The sequence below is a fragment of the Aotus nancymaae genome, unplaced genomic scaffold (assembly GCF_030222135.1).
Source record: "Aotus nancymaae isolate 86718 unplaced genomic scaffold, 86718_ANA_hifiasm-v0.15.2.pri h1tg000004l, whole genome shotgun sequence".
In the NCBI taxonomy this organism is placed as follows: Eukaryota; Metazoa; Chordata; class Mammalia; order Primates; family Aotidae; genus Aotus; species Aotus nancymaae.
In genome coordinates, this window is record NW_026988415.1 from 37,822,705 (window position 1) to 37,842,346 (window position 19,642).

A 19,642-nucleotide genomic window follows, 5' to 3' on the forward strand; every position below is an offset into this window, starting at 1 on the left:
TAACTTTAGTCGTTTCATCTTTTCTGTCTTGCCTGTCTATTTCTATCACCACACAAAGGGTATCTTTTTTTTTTTTTTTTTTTTGACATGGAGTCTCACTCTGTAACCCAGGCTAGAATGCAGTGGTGCGATCTCAGCTGACTGCAACCTCCACCTCCCAGGTTCGAGCAATTCTCCTGCCTCAGCCTCCTGAATAGCTGGGATTACAGGCACGCGCCACCATGCTAGGCTAATTTTTGTATTTTTAGTAGAGACAGGGTTTCACCATGTTGGCCAGGATGGTCTCAATCTCCTGACCTCATGATCCACCCACCTCGGCCTCCCAAAGTGCTGGGATTACAGGCATGAGCCACCACAGCTGGCCTTTTTTTTTTTTTTTTAAGAGACAGAGTCTTACTCTGCTATCCAGGCTGGAGTGCAGTGGTGCGATCATAGCTCACTGCACCCTCCAATTTCTGGGCTGAAGCAGTTCTCCTGCCTCAGCCTTTCGAGTAGCTGGGACTACAGGTGTGTACCACCACACTAATTTTATTTATTTATTTATTTATTTATTTATTTATTTATTTATTTATTTATTTATGTGGAGACAGGGTCTCACTATGTTGCCCTGGCTGGTCTCAAACGCCTATCCCCAAGCAATCCTCCTCCTGCCTCAGCCTACCAGAGTGCTGGGATCACAGGTATGTCACTGTTGGCCTCTAGGGTCCTTTTTCAAATCTGCTGACTTGACATGACTACATGTATCTGACTGAAAGATTACTTATTACATTCCATTCCACCTCCTATGATGGTACACAGTTATCTGTGGATTCCTCATTATTCATATTACACTTCCAGTAAACTCACACCCACCTTTAGCAACTTCACAGATTTATGATACTGAACCTCTTCATTCTGTCATGCTAGAGTCACATTCATATTCAACATTACCCAACAGAGCCACATAAAACATTTTAATTCAGAGGTGCAAGGGCCCCCAGCCTTGACCTGAATATCCCTTTGCTTTCTTCTTTGCTTGGCTTCCAACTGCCTGAAAACTTTGGTGGCATGCTTTTTAGACTAGCAGGTGAAAAGCTAAACTATCACTTTGGCTGCAAATATAATAGGAAGAGAGGAGACTTAGAAGTTCAAAGAAGGATGGTACAAAGATGAACATGTATCTGAGCATACCCCAGTACCAAGTTGGCACTTTGCATTCATGCTGAAATCTGCCCAGCTCAGTGCCTGAAACAAAAGGCATGAGCAGGTACCATACAGAAAGTGCTACAGAGCACTTCCACTTTCCCATCGCCTGGGAGGCAGGCAGGACCATGTTATTAAACCCCATTTCAGAGATGAGGAAACTGAGGGGAAAAGGTTCTGACAAGCTTTCTGATAAGAACCCAGGTCCCCTAACTCCCAGTTCAATGCACTTTCCACTTCATACCTGACACAGACCAGGACTCATGGGGCTCCATTTCTTTAGACTCTAGCCCTGGCCCTTGACCACATGGCACACAGGGAGTCACCCCAACAGCCCCACAGCTGTGCCATCAGCCAGCTCATAAGATCAACTCTCTACAGTGTGAGACATCTCAAAACACAAACTCAAGTAGGCAGCAAACTGCATTTACACAGATGAGTTTTGGAGTCCCAAAGACAGGTTCATTATAGCTTCCACCTGTCTGTTGGAGACACTTGCAATTCTTATAAAACTGAAGTCTTTGTTGGCTGTTTTTTCCAGAAAAATCCACAGGTTCCATTCAAAACCATACACTCTTGTAGCTTCCTCAGGAAAGATCTCTGTACTAACCTTCAGCTCTTTCCTAAGCATCCAGTCTAGGCACCAGCTGTTACGCCGGTTCATCTTCTACCTTTGAACCTCTCTGGTTCCAGGTTCCCTCCTTCCCTACCCAACCTCTCAGCCATCACCTGGCCTGCTTCCCATTCCTGTTCCCCCAGTCATATCAGCCTCAAGTACACTGCCACCATTGTTCAGGCTCCCATCCACTTCTGCTCCACCCCAGCGTTACATTCAACAATCCCCATTTTCATAGCACCTAAAAAAATAGCTTTTGTACACTAGAACAAGTGTTATTCTATGAGAAATGTAACTGGGAAGGAGGGTCAGTCACCACAGGCCATCCTAAATGAGAGGCTAGCCAGGGTAATCAATGAAGGGATATGAGCAAACTAAATGAAAGAGAAACAGAGAGTGAGAGAGGTACAGCAGAGTGGTGTTTGGCCTAGCATACAATCTCCCCAGCTCCAGTTCTCCTGTCACTACCTCCTATAATGGCACACAGCTATCTGGGGATTGCTGAGGCCAAGTGCTTATGACTGTTACCCACTATAAGGAAGATTAACTCACTGGGCTGCCCAAAGTCAGTCCTCTGGCTCTATCCACTGATGTTCATACCCTCAGGCCCTCATCTCAGGACCACTGCAATAATTTCTTCATTGGTCTTGCCTCCAGGCACACTACTACAAGAGGGATCTATCTAAAATGTCCCTCTGATCTGTCATTTTAAATCCTTCCATGGTTTGCCACTACCTACCAAAAAAGCTGAAGTTTCCTAGGATGGCAGACAAGGCCTTCTTTGCTCTGGATTCTGCCTATTTCTCCAGCATGGCAGCCTCATGCATTATCTCAAGCTATACCTTGAATGTATTCATATCAATTACTACATTTCTACGATCTCATTTTCCAATAGCTTCATTTTATTCAATTACATGGATATGCAGTAATTTACTCAACCAATATCCTCTGGTTGCACATGTAATCACATCTAAATTTTCAGTTCCTTTACTGTTTCCTTAGCCCACATTGGTAGAAGACAGTCTAGATCTTCAAAGGGAATAGCCATTTGAAGGCTTTTGACCCATAATGCTAAACTGCTATCCAGAAAAATTATTTGAAAATTATTTGAATTATATGAATTGCTATTCCCTCCAGAAATATATGAGAATCTGTTTTCTACTGCAATCTGGTAAACAGGTCATTATCATTTGGTAATTATCATGATTTTAAAAGGCAAAACACACACACACAATTTATCATTTTAATTTGCATGCCTCAGATTACCAGAAATGTTAAACTATATTCTAACAGGTGTATTGGCTACTCATATTTCTTCTTTTGGGATGTGACCATCTGTGCACTTTGACTATTTTTCAACTGGTGTGTTCTTTTCTACTGAGCTGTAAAGAGCTATTTATATATTAACAACAGCTAATACAGATTGTTTGAAATTTATTACAAATATTGTTCCCAGGCTGTCATTTTTGCAGCTCTGTTTATAGTAGTTTTTTTATGTATGGAAGTTTTTTAAATCTTTATGTAATCAGACATATTTGTCATTCCCTTTATGGTTTCTGTCTTTGATATTGCACTTTGAAAATATTTTATAACCGTGAGAGTATAGAAACAATCACCTACTGTTTTCTTAAAATTTTCGTAATTTTATTTTTTAAATTTAAATTTCCAAGATCAAGAAATTGTGCCTTTGCTAATCCTACTCACTCTTCCAGATGGCTTTTCCAACTTTCCTTCTGTGGCTCTTATCTATTCTTCAAATGCAAAATTAAGCATTATTTTTTCCAGGAAAGCTTCCCTGCACTCCATGGTTAAATGCCCATTCTGGGTCATCTCATTATCTCCTTTGATTTACCTATTCCTGAGATTTTACTATTTTTGTCAGTATAAGAAGCTTATAGGCCGGGTGCGGTGGCTCACGCCTGTAATCCCAGCACTTTGGGAGGCTGAGGTGGGTGGATCACGAGGTCAAGAGATCGAGACCATCCTGGTCAACATGGTGAAACCCCGTCTCTACTAAAAATACAAAAATTAGCTGGGCATGGTGGCACGTGCCTGTAATCCCAGCTACTCAGGAGGCTGAGGCAGGAGAATTGCTTGAACCCAGGAGGCGGAGGTTGCGGTGAGCCGAGATTGCGCCATTGCACTCCAGACTGGGTAACAAGAGCAAAACTCCATCCCAAAAAAAAAAAAGAAGCTTATAAGGAAGCTTCCCTCAAGAATGTAGATAAAAGGGAAATAAGAGTGCCTACTAAGAGTTAAGCTTTAAAATCCCACACTTGAAATACCAGATTGTAACCTGCTTGAAATATACCCAAAGAATGGGGTTGACCAACCACTGAGATATAAAATATGGAGAGTTGTAAACATGTATTTGGTAATTTCTACAACCAAGCAGTGTCTACATCCAAGCTCATAAATATCATGTTTTCTAGTCCCATTGGCACATCCATCCCTACTAAGAAGATGGAAGGAGGACAAGTAGCATTGCCAAGTGGTTAAGAGTACAGGTTTTAAAGTTAAGACGTGCTTGGCTCCACATGGTGGCTCTGCCACTCATGAGCACTCTGGCCTTGGGCAAGAGATTAGAGGAATTTTCATCTGTAAAATAGGGATAAAAATAGTACCTATGTCTCACAAGGTTTGGAAGAGGACAAAATGAAACAAAGCAAGAAAAGCATGTGCTTGGCACAATGTCTAGCACATAGCTAGCACTCAATACATAATAGCTATAATTATCCTGATTTCAATAGAAAATCCATCCCTACTATGAGTCACATCAGGAACAACTCATATCAAATTTTCAATTCATCTAACTTCACTTGTTTTAATTCCATATTTGCAATAACAAATTTTAACATGTAACTCAGCTTCCCTTGTCCAGCTGCCTACACAGTATACTTAACCCTTTAGATTCTGTTTCCTTATCTGTCAAGTGAGGAATACAATAGTATTATTTCATAGGATAACTGTAAAATTTAAAAACTTGAGCCACTTAGTTCAAGTGCCTGGCACACTGTAGGGAATAAAATAAGTATGAGCTATTGATAGCATCATCTTTATTGGATGCCCAAATTGTATAATCTCAATGGAATCATGAAAAAACATCAGATAAACCCAAATCAGAAGCATTCTACAGAGTAAACTGAACAGTACTCTTCAAAATAGTCAAGGTTGTAAAAGGCAAAGACTAAGCAACTACCATAGATTAGAGAGAACTAAAGAGACATAATATCTAAATGCAGTTAAGGATCCTGGACAGATCCTGCAACAGAAAAGGGACATTTGTGAAAAAACTGGTAAAACCAAAATAAAGACTGTAGTTAAGCTCATATTGCATTATACAAATGCTAATTTTTCAGTTTTAATAATTTTACCATAATTATGTAAAATGTTAACATTAGGGAAAGCTGGATGAATGATACACAAGAATTCTCTGTAATATCTTTACAGTATTGTCAGGTTCCTATTCTTAAAATAGCATTCTGATCATGTTATACTCCTCCTTAAAAGTTTTAAATGACAGATTCATCACAGTACTTATCAGAATCCCAGCTGACTTTTTTTTTGTAGAAACTGACATGCTGATTTTAAAATTCATATGGAAATGCAAGGGACCCCAAATAGCCAAACAAACCTTGAAAAGAAAAAATGGAGGACTTACACAACCTGATTTTAAAGCTTATGACAAAGCCACAGTAACAAAGATAGTGTGGTACTAACCTAAGGAAAGACACAGAGACAAATGGAATAGAATTGAGAGTACTAAAATAAATCCTCAGACTTGATTTTTGACAAAGGTGTCAAGATCATTCAGTGGTGGAAAGAATAGTCTCTTCAACAAATGATGCTGGGACAACTGGTTATCCACATGCAAAAGAATTAAGTTGGACCCCTATCTTATAACCCATATACAAAAATTCACTCAAAATCAAAGACCTAACTGTAAGAGCAAAAACTATAAAACTTGTAAAAGAAAGCATAGGGATAAATGTCATGACCTAGGATGTGGTAATGGACTCTAAGATGTAACCAAGAGCACAAGCAACAAAAGAAAAAATAAATATACTATACCTCACCAAAATTAAAATATTTTATGCTTCAAATGACACTACTAAGAAAGTGAAAAGACAACCCAGGCTGGTCATGGTGGCTCACGCCTGTAATCCCAGCTCTTTGGGAGGCAGAGGTGGGCAGATCACTTGAGGTCAGGAGTTCGAGACCAACCTGGACAACATGGCAAAACTTAGTCTCTACTAAAAACAAACAAACAAAAAAAATAGCCAGGCGTTGTGGTGCCTGCCTGTAATCCCAGATACTTGGGAGGCTGAGGCAGGTGAAGCAGTTAAACCTGGGAGGCGGAGGTTGCAGTGAGCCGAGATCGCACAACTGTACTCCAGCCTGGACATCAAAGTGAGACTCCATCAGAAAGAAAAAGGAAAGAAAGGAAAGAAAGGAAGGAAAGAAAGGAAAGGAAAGGAAAGGAAAGGAAAGGAAGGAAGGAAGGAAGGAAGGAAGGAAGGACAGACAGCCCAAAGAATGGGAGAAAAAAATTACAAATCGTGTATCTAGTAGGAGTCTAGTATCCAGAATAAATACCTCTTAAGACTCAACAATAAAAAGACGAGTAACAGATGGACAACTCAATGAAATCAGGAAAACAATGTATGATCAAAATGAAAAGTTAAATAAAAAGGAACTGTAAACAAGAGCCCAACAGAAATTCTGCAGCTGAGGAATACAATGACTGAACTAAAAACAGGAGACTTATTGCCGGGCGCGGTGGCTCACGCCTGTAATCCCAGCACTTTGGGAGGCCGAGGCAGGTGGATCACGAGGTCAAGAGATCGAGACCATCCCTGTCAACATGGTGAAACCCCGTCTCTACTAAAAATACAAAAATTAGCTGGGCATGGTGGCTCATGCCTGTAATCCCAGCTACTCAGGAGGCTGAGGCAGGAGAACTGCCTGAACCCAGGAGGTGGAGGTTGCGGTGAGCCGAGATCGCGCCATTGCACTCCAGCCTGGGTAACAAGAGTGAAACTCCGTCTCAAAAAAAAAAAAAAAAAACCCAGGAGACTTATTAAGCAAGAAGAAAGAACCAGCAAATTTGAAAAACAGTTATTTTAAATTACCTCATCAGAAGAGAAAAAGAAAAAAAAAGGATGAAAAGTAATAAAGAACCTTAGAGTGTCAAAAATACACAATGGGGAAAAGATGACTGCTTCAATAAATGATGTTGAGGAAACTGGATATCCACATGCAAAAGAATGAAATTAGACCCTTATCTTACATCACACTCAAAAAACAACTCAAAATGGGCAAAAGACTTAAATGTAACGTCTGAAACCATAAAAGTCCTAGAAGAAAACATAGGAACAAACTTTTTGAAATTGGTCTCAGCAATGATTTTTTGAATATGACATCAAAAGCACACGCAAGAAAAGTACAAAAAAAAAAAATTAGGATGACATCAACCTAAAAAGCTACACAGCAAATATTTGCAAACCACAAATTTAAAGTCAGAATTTAAAATACATAAAGAACTCAAACTCAGTAGCAGAAAAACAAATCGCCCAATTTTAAAATGGGCAAAGGATCTGAATAGACATTTTTCCAAAGAAGGCATACAAATGGATAACAGGTATATGAAAAGGTACTCAACATCACTAATCACTGGGGATATGCAAATGAAAACCACGGTGATATCTCACCTCACGCTTGTCTGAATGGCTATTATAAAAAATGCAAAGGATGGCAATATTGGGAAGAGTGTGGAGAAAATAGAACTCTGGAAAACTGTTGGTGGAGATCGATAGAGCCACTATCAAAAACTGTATAGTTTCTTTAAAAAAAAAAAAAGAAAGAAAGAAAGATCTACTCTATGACACAGGAATCCCACTTCTGGATACTTATCCAAGAATGGAAATCAAGATCTCAAAGAGATATCTGCATTCCTATATTCATTGCACCATTACTCACAATAGCCAAGATGTAGAAACAAGATAAATGTTCAATGATGGATGAATGAATAAAGAAAATGTGATATATTATTAAGCCTTTAAAAAGAAGGACATCCTATCATTTGCAATAACACAGAAGGACCCAAAGAACATTATGTTAATTAAAATGAGCCAGACACAGAAAGAAAAATATTTTATGATGTCACATAAATATGAAATGTAAATTAGTCAAACTCAAAGAAGGTGAATGTAAAATGACAGTTAACTCGGGCTGGTGCTGGGAAAGTAAGATGTTGGTCAAAGGGTACAAAGTTTTAATTTTCCAGGATGAATAAATCCTGGAGATCTAATGTACAGCATGGTGACTATAGGTAAAAATACTGTATACTTAAAATTTGCTATAAGAGTAGATCTGGCTGGGCGTGGTGGCTGATGCCTATAATCCCGGCACTTTGTAAGGCCAAGGCAGGTGGCTCACGAGGTCAGGAGATCGAGAGCATCCTGGCTAACATGGTGAAACCCCATCTCTACTAAAAATACAAAAATTAGCTGGATATGGTGGTGTGTGCCCATAATCCCAGCTACTCAGGAGGCTGAGGCACAAGAATCACCTGAATCCAGGAAACAGAGGTTGCAGTGAGCTGAGATCACACCACCGCACTCCAGCCTAGTGGCACCACTGCACTCCAGTCTGGCAACAGAGTGAGAAGATCCTAAGTATTTTCAACACATACACGTGCGCACGCGCGCGCGCACACACACACACACACACACACAAATGATAACTCTATGAGGTAATGAATGTGTTATCTTGACTGTGGTGATTTGCATATATATAATCATTAAGTTGTAAATTTTAAATATTTACATTAAAAATATCCGAAGTAGGAAAAAAAACTCAACAATAAAAAGACAAATAACCTTGAATACATCTCTCTCCAAAGAAAACATACGGGTAGTCATCATACACATGAAAAGATGTTCAACGTAATTAGTCATCAGGGAAATGCAAACCAAATCCACAATGAGATGACACTTCATACCCACTAGCATGGCTAAAATAAAAAAGGCAATCATAAGTGTTCATGAGGATGTTGGGAAATTGGAAACCTTATATACCATTGGTAGGGATGTAAAATAGTGCTGCCACTTTAGAAAAACAGTCTGGCAGCTCCCTGAGATGTTAAACATAGAGTTATCATATGACTCAGCAATTCTACTCCTATACCTGAGGGAAATAAAAACCTATATCCAAGGGAAATAAAAACCTATATCCACCTGAAAACTTATACACAGACGTTCATAGAAGTATTATCTGTAATAGCCAAAAGGCAGAAACAACACAAATGCTTACCAACAGACAAATGGATACAAAATAATGTAGCACATCCTTACAATGGAATATTAATTGGCCATAAAAATAAGTGAAGTACCGATATATGCTAAACACAGATGCATCTTAAAAATGTACTAAATGAAAGAAGACAGTGGAAAAAGGCCACATATTATAATCACTCCATTTATGTGAAATGTCCAGAAAGATATAAATCTATAGAAACAGAAAACAGATTAACCACTGCTTAGGGCTGGTGAGTGGGGGAAAGGTAGGGAGAGGGGTGAGCTAAATGGTATGGAGTTATTTTTTGGGTGATGAAAATGTTCTAAAATTGACTGTGGTGGTAGCTGCACGTATATGTGAATATACTAAAAAAAAATTCAACTGTACACTTTAAATGAGTGAAGTATGTGGTACACAATTATAACCCAATAAAGCAGTTTTAAAAGCAAACTTTGGATAGCTCCTATTGCTTGGCAAATAAAAGTCCAAACTCCAAACTCCTTAATTGGGCATTCAACTCCTTCCCCTCCTGCATCATGATTGGACCCCCAACCAGCATCATTGCTCACTACTCCCTTTTACATGCTTTTCTATCCAACCACGATGAATTATTCACCATTACCCATATACCTCTTGTTGTTTCCTATCTGTCTTTCCTCTTGCTATTCCCTTCCCGTGAAATTCTCTCCTCCTGACTCATCTTCACATGTTAATATTCTACCACAAAGCCCAGTTCAAATGCTCCCTCCTATGCAAACCCTTCCCTGTTCTTCAACCCTCACATAGTAGGCACTCAAAACACTATTTACTGAAAGAATGATGGTAAGTAGTTCTCCCATATGATGGCTGTCATTAACATAAGATAATCCTCCCAAAGCCACAACTTTACTTCTTTCTTCCTTTCATGGTCACAGCAGCAGTTCGCTGCTTCAGGACCCTTATTAAGTCCCTGAGGACAGTCCCAAACTGGTACCCTCTGCTTCTCCCAAAACCCTACCCCAATGAAGAAAGTAGACATGACATTATGCCAGGGCCGCCGAGTACAGTTGTGTAGGTTGTGCACTGCACAACCCTAGTGGCGCCATTCAATTATAGTCTATGTGAATGGCACCCTCTCCTAGGGTTGTGCAGTGCATAGCCATTAGTGGTGGCCCTGCTTGGAAATATTCCTAGTGTTTGAGAACAAAGACCAAAAGAACACTCAATGACAGAATCACTAACTATATTGTTGTTGAGAAGTAGGCAATTCAAAAATCTTGTCAAGAAAGAAGCAACTCAAGAGAATAGCATGGTCACAGCACACAAACAGCATCTGCATGGAACTGAAAACAGGAATATCCAAGAGAAAAATTGTTACTGATGTTTCTCCAGCAGTGGAGACAGAACAGGACACACATTCTGGTCACACTACAAAGCTATGACAGACATGCAAAAAGGGACAGTTTTCCATGGACTACCAAAGCCTACATGGTCTTGTTCATGAGACTTTTCAACTCCATTAGATTCTGACTTTAGGTTATAGAACAAGCCCTGTTTAATTTGGCTTCAGGTACCTTGATATCAGAAAGGGCTGATACACACAAGTATACTGATGTCTGTAAAGGTCTCTCTCTCATCATCAATCGACTTATCAGCCTGGTGGTTTATTAAGAAGTATTTTGTAAGGTTGGGGAGTGTGGCTCAGTCCACTAGAAACCAACAGCCCTGGGTAAGCTGATAAAAATTAGGCTTTAAACCTACAAACCAAGTTGCAGATATAGGACCCGTGTCAACTCTACCAAGGCACAGATGCCCTCAAGTTCAGCCAGAGCAGCCGGCCAATGAGCCGGTCAACTCAAAACTGCAACCCATGATGCAGGACACTCCAAAATGGAGATCCATAAAGGACTGGACATATTGGTAGTGACGACAGGTGAGCTGGGGGTTGAGTTCAAGAGCACCAGACATTGGGTTTGTTTCTTTTTGTTCCCCACTCCAGTTCAGTTCAGCCTCCCACTTTTGTATTTGCTCTACCTGGAATATTTCACTTCTTCCGTCTCCTCTAGAGATTTCCTGGATAACTTACACAAACTAAGCATTCCTTTTTTGAACTCCATTGGTATTTGTTGGTACTATACACTAATCATTTATTAGTCTCATATTGTTGTCAGTAACAACAAAAATAGCAGTAGTTATTCCTTATTCAGTGCTTACTAGGTACCTGGTACTGCAGTCAACGTCTTACATGTATTAGTTTATGTATTTTTCATAGCACTCCTATTATGTAAGACATATTATTTTCCTACTGTTTGCATACGAGGAAACTGAGCTACAGAAAGGTTAAATAAATTGCCTAAGGTGACACAACTAATAAGTGAGTCAAAGAATCAGGCCTGGAACCCAGAACTATCTGATTCCAGAGGTCATGTTTATTGCCAATACTACCTTTTGTCTCCACCATAAGATAATTTGTCTTTTCTGGAGTTCCCTCTGCCCCCATTCCACATAGTGTCTAACATACCATCGGACCTATAAAAGTCCTCCAGAACACATGCACACATCTACGTCGGCTCCCCGTCCAGAGCCCAGCCCAGGACATAAGCTGGAAGAAAAGGGAAGAGGGTGTAGTTAGCATGAAGAGGCTTGACGTTTCAGGGAGCCACAGGAGTCCTCTTCCTCTGACCCTTTTAAGAGAGGATCATGCTGCTCCTTGACCTCAATCCCAGAAAAATATTTAGAACAGGATGACCTGGTTACCTTGAAACTTGTCAAGAAAACTCTGAAGTAACAGAGCCTAGGCCAACCCATGGGAGGGATGGATGGTATCCAGTTCCCTGAAGGAAGGAGATCAGTTGTGTCAGAGTCAAAGCCACATGGGACAGCTAGTGTTTGCACTGCTCCACCACCATGAACTCCATGACTATAGCCAAAGTAGGGGTTTTTATGAGGGTGAGGGAGAGGTGTATTTTCTTTTTAATAAAGTATTTGTTACACCTCCTTAAGCCTCAGTTTTCTCAGCATTTAAAAACAGAGTAAGAATACCTACCACTTGCAGTGCTTCTAAGGCATAAAATGAGAATGTTATAAAAACACTTATTTCCTGGTGCCTGCATCAGTTTATTCTTCCTGAGGTTCTGAGCACACAGTGACGCAGGACATAATTCCGGTCTGCGAGAAGCTCACGGTCCAGCTAACAAAGGTCGCTACGGCACCCTGTCAACCAGTAATAAAGCTGGTTGGTGAGTTACCCTAACTCTCAGCAAGGCATTTTATTAAAGGAAAATTTTGGTGGGAAAGAAGGTAAATGCTATTGGCAAGAGTAAGGATTGTGGGTTATGTCTTTGCTTCCCTGTCTTTGCTGCAAATCTCCCATCCACACCTTTGTATTAAAAAATTGGGAAAGGGGACTCCATTAATTACTGTTTTAAAAAATGATGCAGGTAAATGCTGTTCTTTTCCTTCACAATACATATCTCCATTTCTCATTTATATTTAGCTATGTTTTCATTAAATGCTGATCTTCCCTGTTGACCGTAAGCTCCTGGAGAGCAGGAGCTGCGTGATGGTCCTCATTGTAGGTCCAGAACTTAACACGGTGCCTGGAACATACAAGATGCTCATCAGGTACTTTCTGAATGAATAAATGAAACAAGATGTCTCTATACAATATGGATAGACTTGGTTACCTAAGCAAAAGCCAATTTAGAACATTCAAGCCTTGTTTATGCATGCAGTAATTCTCAAGATTTCCAAGAATCTGATAACAGCAGTTTGTTTCTGGGGAGAATAACTAGTGAATTAGGTAGGGGTCAGAGGTTGAAGGGAATCATATATGCTATTCTATTTCTTTAAAATTGTATGAAGTTTGAAATAACAACGAAACATAAATATACCAGATACAATGGATCTGCTCTAGTTGAAGCCCAAACAAACAAACAAAGTCCAAGCCTTTCTACAGGAAAGTAAAATCTTGGCAGTAAGGGGAGATTGTGCCCTTGTGTGACTAAAATCCTAAGAATAAGGGGTTCTTAAGAATGAGGTTGATTTATATGTACTAACATGGAAAGATGACTAAGATATTAAGGAGAAAAAAAGTATAAACATTGTTGAATGATCCCATTTTTAGACAAAATCATAAAATGTTTAGCATATGCAGAGATAAAAATCAGAAGGGAAAACATGCTTACGGTGGATATGTCTGGGAGACCGACTTCTACGGGACTTTTATTGGCTATGTGTCATATTCCTATAATGTTCTGGGTTTTAATCATGAACATGTGTTGCTTTTATGTTAGAAAAACAGTATTAAAATATAAATATGGCACCTAACTCTGCTAATCACCTGGGGCATGAGAAGGAACTTGGCTGGAAATTAGGCCAGGTTCGAAAACCTAGAAAGCGCTGTCCAAACCATACTGGGGAATGAAGCAGCTGTTCCTCCACACAAATAACCCTTCCTAAAGCAACCGGAAAGATTTCCTTTAATCTCTGAGACTGCCACAAGCCACTGTTACAGTCTAGAAGCCAAGCCAGCTGGATAATTGGATTTTTTTTTTAAAGGAAGTTACCTCTCTTTTGTATTTAACACTAATGAAGGGGGCGGGGGTCCACGTCACAGTGAGCCTCTTTAACTTCTTAAGCTTGCTTCTCTTTTCTAGGCAGGTAAAACTAAGGTACAGAAAAGTTGATTCTATTTCCCTCACCTGGCTCAAACAGCCCAGAACCAAGCTGTTTGAATTTGCTGTAAAACTCAGTGGTTCTAAATCCTGAATGCACATTAGACTCACATAGGTGGTTTATTGTTTCATAAAAGAAAAAAAAATCCTGGGGCCTGCTCCTCAAGATCCCTACTCAACTGGTTGGGCCTGGGGCCTGGACATCAATATTTTAAAGTGCCCCAGCTGATTTCAACATACAGCCAGGTTTGCAAATCACTGTTCTACCCACTGCTTAATACTCCAGTAACCTTAGAGAAAGGGACCTTAGTCACCATGTTTATTTTTTAATTTAATTTTATTATTATTATTATTGGAGAGGCAGTCTTGCTTTGTCACCCAGGCTGCAGTGCAATGGCATGATCTCGGCTAACTGTAACTTCCACCTCCCAGGTTCAAGCGATTTCTCCACCTTAGCCTCCTGAGTAGGTGAGGTTACAGGCACCTGCCATCATGCCTGGCTAATTTTTGTATTTGTGTAGACAGGATTTCCCCATGTTGGCCAGGCTGGTCTTGAACTCCTAACCTCAGATGATCCGCCCACCTCGGCCTTCCAAATTGCTGAGATTACAGGTGTGAGCCACCATGCCTGGCCCTTAGTCACCATTTAAGAAAAACTTCTTTAGGCTGTATATTCTCCTCAAAGGCAGGCAAGCCGAAAAAGCCTGTAACCAAAACAACAAGCTGGGAGCACAAAGAGATAGGTCTTCTGTGATTTAAAACCAAAGGAACCAGAAGAGAAAAAGTATAGGTCTGAAAGCAGGTACTGAAAAATGGAAAGAAACTAGATAACAAAGGCATCCTGTCTGAGAAAGTTCCCAAATGTTACTACATCAAACTTCTGTTCCACCTCCCAAACTAGGTGCCTTGATACAGATACCCTAACGGCTGAAAGCAACACTGAATTAGCAATTAAACCCTTAAAAATGTGCTTTCTTCCTAATGGAACTTCTGGGGGAAAATGAAAATGTCTGCTTTTCTGGAGGTTACAAACCAGTTTTTTTTTTTCTTCCAAGTCCACTCTCTCCTCCTGACATGTACCTGACCCAATTGCAAAGCAGGATGACAATGAAACATGAATTCCTCATGTGCTTGGATTTTCAAAATGGGTTCTTCCCCCGTATGTGCTCTGACCCTGGAGCCTGGGTTTTGTTCCCAACCAGGGAAGCACTGAGATGGATAAAAAGGCTGGGGACGCTGCAAATTGAAAGCCACAGAGTTGGCCTTTTGTTCTTTTTTCTCAAGCAAGGGCTATTCTAAAAAGCAGACATCAAAAGGAAAATTCAGCCTGAGATGAGCTGAAATTGGACAAAATGTGATGAGGCACAAATGAAAAAAAAAAAAAAAAAAGAAAGGAAAAAGGGCCTTTCTGTACCAGAAGAGGCTCTTTTCTGAAAACTGCCTCAAATTACAGCACTTTCCACATTCGGTTCGCACCAGGAAGGGTTGTATCATACCTAGCACGAAAAAGCGTTTTGCCACATTATGAGGAGAATTTAAGACAGATGCAAATGGCCCAGAGTTTGGTGGTTTGGCAGTCACAAGGAGGAAAGAAATGTGTGACTCCAAGAAGAGACACTCTATACTCATTTGGTTCCCTCAGCCCAGAAAGACAAAGGAGAGTTTATTCAGAGTGATAGAATAAGAAGGGGCACCCAAGCAAATCTGTGATGGAGCAAAGTGTTGATGGTTTGAAGGAAGACATGCATTACCTTTTCTTAAAGGTGTTCAATGAATTTCCTTTATTATTCATTATATTGGCCAACCAGCCTCTAAGGACTTTGGGCAACCCAATGGAAGGCTCTCAAAGGCCTATGAGTTTAGCTTTTGGGCTTATGATGGTTTTAATTAGCCACTTGCCAGCTGTTTTCTTCACCACAGGGAGAAAATAGCCATTCTGATGTGGGACTCCTGAAGTGTGTCCTACTAAAAGCCAAGTGGAGAACTGAGCTATGTCATCCTCTCCACCCAGTCATGTACCTACCACAAAAATCCAGCCCTCCGTCCCAGGTTTACACATGGAAAACCACTGCTTTTCCCTCTTCTCCAGGGGTCTACAGATATTTCCTCCTTGCATGTCATTAGATGGGTCTTCCTGTTGAATGCCTTTGAATTTTACTGAGATGATCCATTAGGACAGAGGTCCCCAAGCCCCAAGCCACAGAATGGTACCGATCCATGTTCTATTAGGAACCATGCCGCACAGCAGGCGCTGAGTAACGGATAAGTAAGCATCACTGCCTGAGCTCCACCTCCTGTCAGGTCAGTGACAGCATTAGATTCTCATAGGAGCACGAATCCCACTGTGAACTGCACATGAGAGAGGTCTAGGCTGCATGCTCTGGATCTAGGTTGCATGCTCCTTATGAGAATCTAATGCCTGATGATCTGAAGTGGAACAGTTTCATCCCGAAACTATCCTCCCCCACCCCCTGGCTCAGTCCATGGAAAAGTTATCTTTCACAAAACCTGTCCCTGCTGCCAAAAAGGTTAGAGACCGCTGCATTAGGCTGTATGCCCTTTAATCCAGTCTTATGAAAGATTCCATTCTATTCTGAGCAGCAGAAACCCCCCGAGAGCCACAGTGAAAAGGCAAATAACATTAGGCAACAGGTATTCAAGGTACTATGCAATTAATAGCTGAGGCAGGGCTCCACATCAAATTATCTAAAGGCCCTTATGTCTCTATAAGAACTACATAGAACTACTACTAATAATAATATTAACAACAACGACAACATTTATCAAACCACATGCTTATCAATTAAATGCTAAATGGTATAGAAAACTCTAAATGGTATTTTAACACACTAGCAGAGTGATTTTAGCAAATCGCATAATCAAGAAATACCCACTGAGCAGTCAGTTATGTTCTACACTCTGTACAGCTGTGGAATCCCAGAAAAATGAACAGCCATCTGTTATGTTGAAATTCCATAAGCAGCACCATGAGTAAGCTGTACTCCCTTAGCTCCTCCTCCAGGCCCAGCAAAAATGATCCAAATCTAAATTACAGAAGGCATGTTCTGCATTACTTCACTCTCCTATTTCCCTCTCTATATCACCAGTAGTGACCCTGATCAAATTATTTGAGATTGCCACAAATAATCCCCAGGATAAGTTATTCCAATGCATTCAGAGATTATTTATAGAAATGTATACTTCTGGAAGAAAATACCAGGGGCTGGGAGTCAGAAGCCCTAAGTTCTAATTCCAAAACAGCTGCTAACTATGGACTTGGACAAAAAACTTGGCCCCTCTAAATCTCAGAGTCCACATCTGTAAAAGACGGTGGGAACCCCTGGACAAGATCATTCATTCACCAGCCATATCATTATAAAGAACCTACTACTTGCCAGACACTATGCTAAATGCTAGGGAAATTACAGTGAGTAACATAGACATGGTCTTTGCTTCTGTGGAGTATTCAGTCTGGCAGGAGGGAAAATAAATGACATAAAGCATACAAATCACTCTATAATAAAAACTGTGATCAGAGTTTTGAGAGCTGTAACATTAAAACACCGGTGAGAAGGGGTGGGCAGGAGAAGAACGCTCCAGGCAGAGGGAAGAGCATAACTAAAGCCTTAAATGGCCCCGAGGTTACAAAGACGTGTTCTGGGAACTTAAAGTAGTTCTTTTTGCCTGGATAGTATAGAGTGCCAGAGGAAACATGGTAAGAAATGATACTGGAGAGATGAACAAATGTCAGATCACAGAAAGCCTAGGAGGCCTAGAAAAGGAGTTTGAATTGTTCCCTCCAACAATAAATCCCTATGATGCTGCTCAGAGAATGACGCTGGGATGTATGCCTAGGATCACGGGTTTGAACTCTGAGATTTTTCCCCATCAAAAATACTTTTAGGCATTCTGGTAAGGAGCTGTAGGGTTGTACTTTACTCCACTTCACATTAAATAGGCTTTTGCCAGCTGGTCTGGGAACCTGAACCACAAGAAGAATATTGTGTCCTTGGGAAAGTGCAATCTGAATTCTAAACAGACTTCCAAAGAAACTTTTGGAACAAAATCCATTCAACGCTTGTTGGGGAATATTGGGAAAGCAATGAAACACAGGACCCTACTTTACTCCATAGAGACAGTGTTTGAAAAAAGACTGAACACTATAACCAGACCAGAGACTATAGAGCCAGATTCTTAAAATAAACACAATATCCTCATTTGGATTAGTAGGGTTATATATAGACACAACCACTGAATGACATTATGCAGTGCCTATTATATATTTAAATTACCACAAAACCCCAAATATGTTTGGGATGACTAGCTATTTTCACTCTAAAGAAAGACAATGCAGAAAAGGAGAAGGTGGTCTCTTTAGAAGGAAACACGGATGTGAGTCAATTCTGTAACTAAACACAATCTTCCTGTGTCTCTGCCCAATCAACTCTAAATTATTCAGGCATTAATTCAACAAATATTTGCGTGTTAAGTGTCGTCCAATTTAGCATGCTGGCATCTCTATTTTTCTTCACTTTCCTTTCAATAGAGAACCTTTAACTATCTACACTTAGAAAAATACCTTCTGACACCTGGAATGCCCCACTGTCCTCTCCTCACCCACTCACTTGCTCTACAAATAGTGAGTGAAAGAGTAATGTCGGCAATTTCCCAGAGCTACCCTCCAAATCCCCTCAGGCCATTTTACAGAGTAGTCTTTTATAAAGTTGAGTGCACATAAATATCAACTGGAGGTGGGTGAGTTAAAATTCATATATCCGAGCTAACTCTGTCCCCCACCCCAATATGTGGACTCAACAGGTCTGGGATAGGACCCAGGAATTAGCATTTTTTCCTTCAACACATTCAAGGTAGGAGGAATTGGCATTTTTAATGAGCACACATGGTGACTCTGATGTAAGCAGGTCAGGAACCACACCCTGAGAAATACCACTGTGGATATTTTAGCTTGCTTAGTACCAAATCCTGAACAAAGAATGGTTGCTAGGGGTCCAACCTTAAACTCGGCCAACAAGAAAGCTGGGTGGCACCGACAAAAAGCGGGTACAATAGATGGGAGAGGAAGACAGCATCCTAGTTGACTGCCCCCAACTCTATTTTAGCTTTTTAAAAGATCTCATATTTTGACTTAAATCAAGCAAATGGCATTGCTATTCTAGCAATCTCCTAGTGACACCGGATAAGAAACTCAAACAGGCAGCATAAAGGAAGGTATACAAATAAGAGAACAAACAATGTTAATTTGGTTGGCCCCACCCCAACTTTTTTCAGCCTCCTTACCTCTCCTGCTAGTTGTTTCCATTTCTGTGACTGGATGCTGCTGTGGCAGGGAAGAGAGGCCAAGGTGGGGCAGTCTTCTATCATTCACATTAATGCTTTCCTCTATTACATGAATAATCAAGAGTTGACTGGAAAGAGGAATAAGCAAAAGGCAAATACTCTACTGAGAGGTTAAATAGGATAAAGAAGGCCCCCTGTTGGTTGAGAGCTGTGAAGTGATAAATGAACAGTCAGGATCCCTGCCTCTTTTCATTCTCACTGTTTGCCAGGAACAGGGATTCAAAGCCCATAACGTCAGCACTGAGCTTGAGAGAAATAATCAGGTATCTGTGTTTTTCCACTGTTCCCCGTAATACCTAGAATAGTCAGCACTTCATGTTAACCTTAAATGTCAACCAACTGTTGTTGACTCAACCCAGAAGTCTATTGTAAAGGTAGGGGCCTAGAGCTGGTCTGGTAATTTCCACTGTGAGAAAACAGAGTCTCATTCAAGCTGGCTCAAGAAAAGGGAGGTTTGTGGAAAGAATACAGGTATCCCATTTGAATCCTAGGGTAGGATAAAGCTGGGCCTCAAGAGAACTGGAAGGTGGTT

The 19,642-nt window shown here is 40.5% G+C and overlaps 1 protein-coding gene across 10 annotated transcripts in view; it reads right to left on the reverse strand.

Annotated features, from left to right (window-relative positions):
• The window catches only part of TMEM164 (transmembrane protein 164), a 182,098-nt gene that overhangs the window by 119,862 nt on the left and 42,594 nt on the right, over positions 1-19,642 (reverse strand). Inside the window, exon 1 of one of the 10 annotated variants that reach the window (XM_012451730.3) lies at positions 19,051-19,257. The exons of 8 other annotated variants lie outside the window; for them this stretch is intronic. In XM_012451730.3, the coding sequence (XP_012307153.1) occupies positions 19,051-19,134 (84 nt within the window). In that variant the 5' untranslated portion in view covers positions 19,135-19,257. Of the gene's footprint in view, positions 1-19,050; positions 19,258-19,642 lie in introns of those variants that run through there. One more of the 10 variants, XM_012451726.3, reaches the window with a different exon arrangement.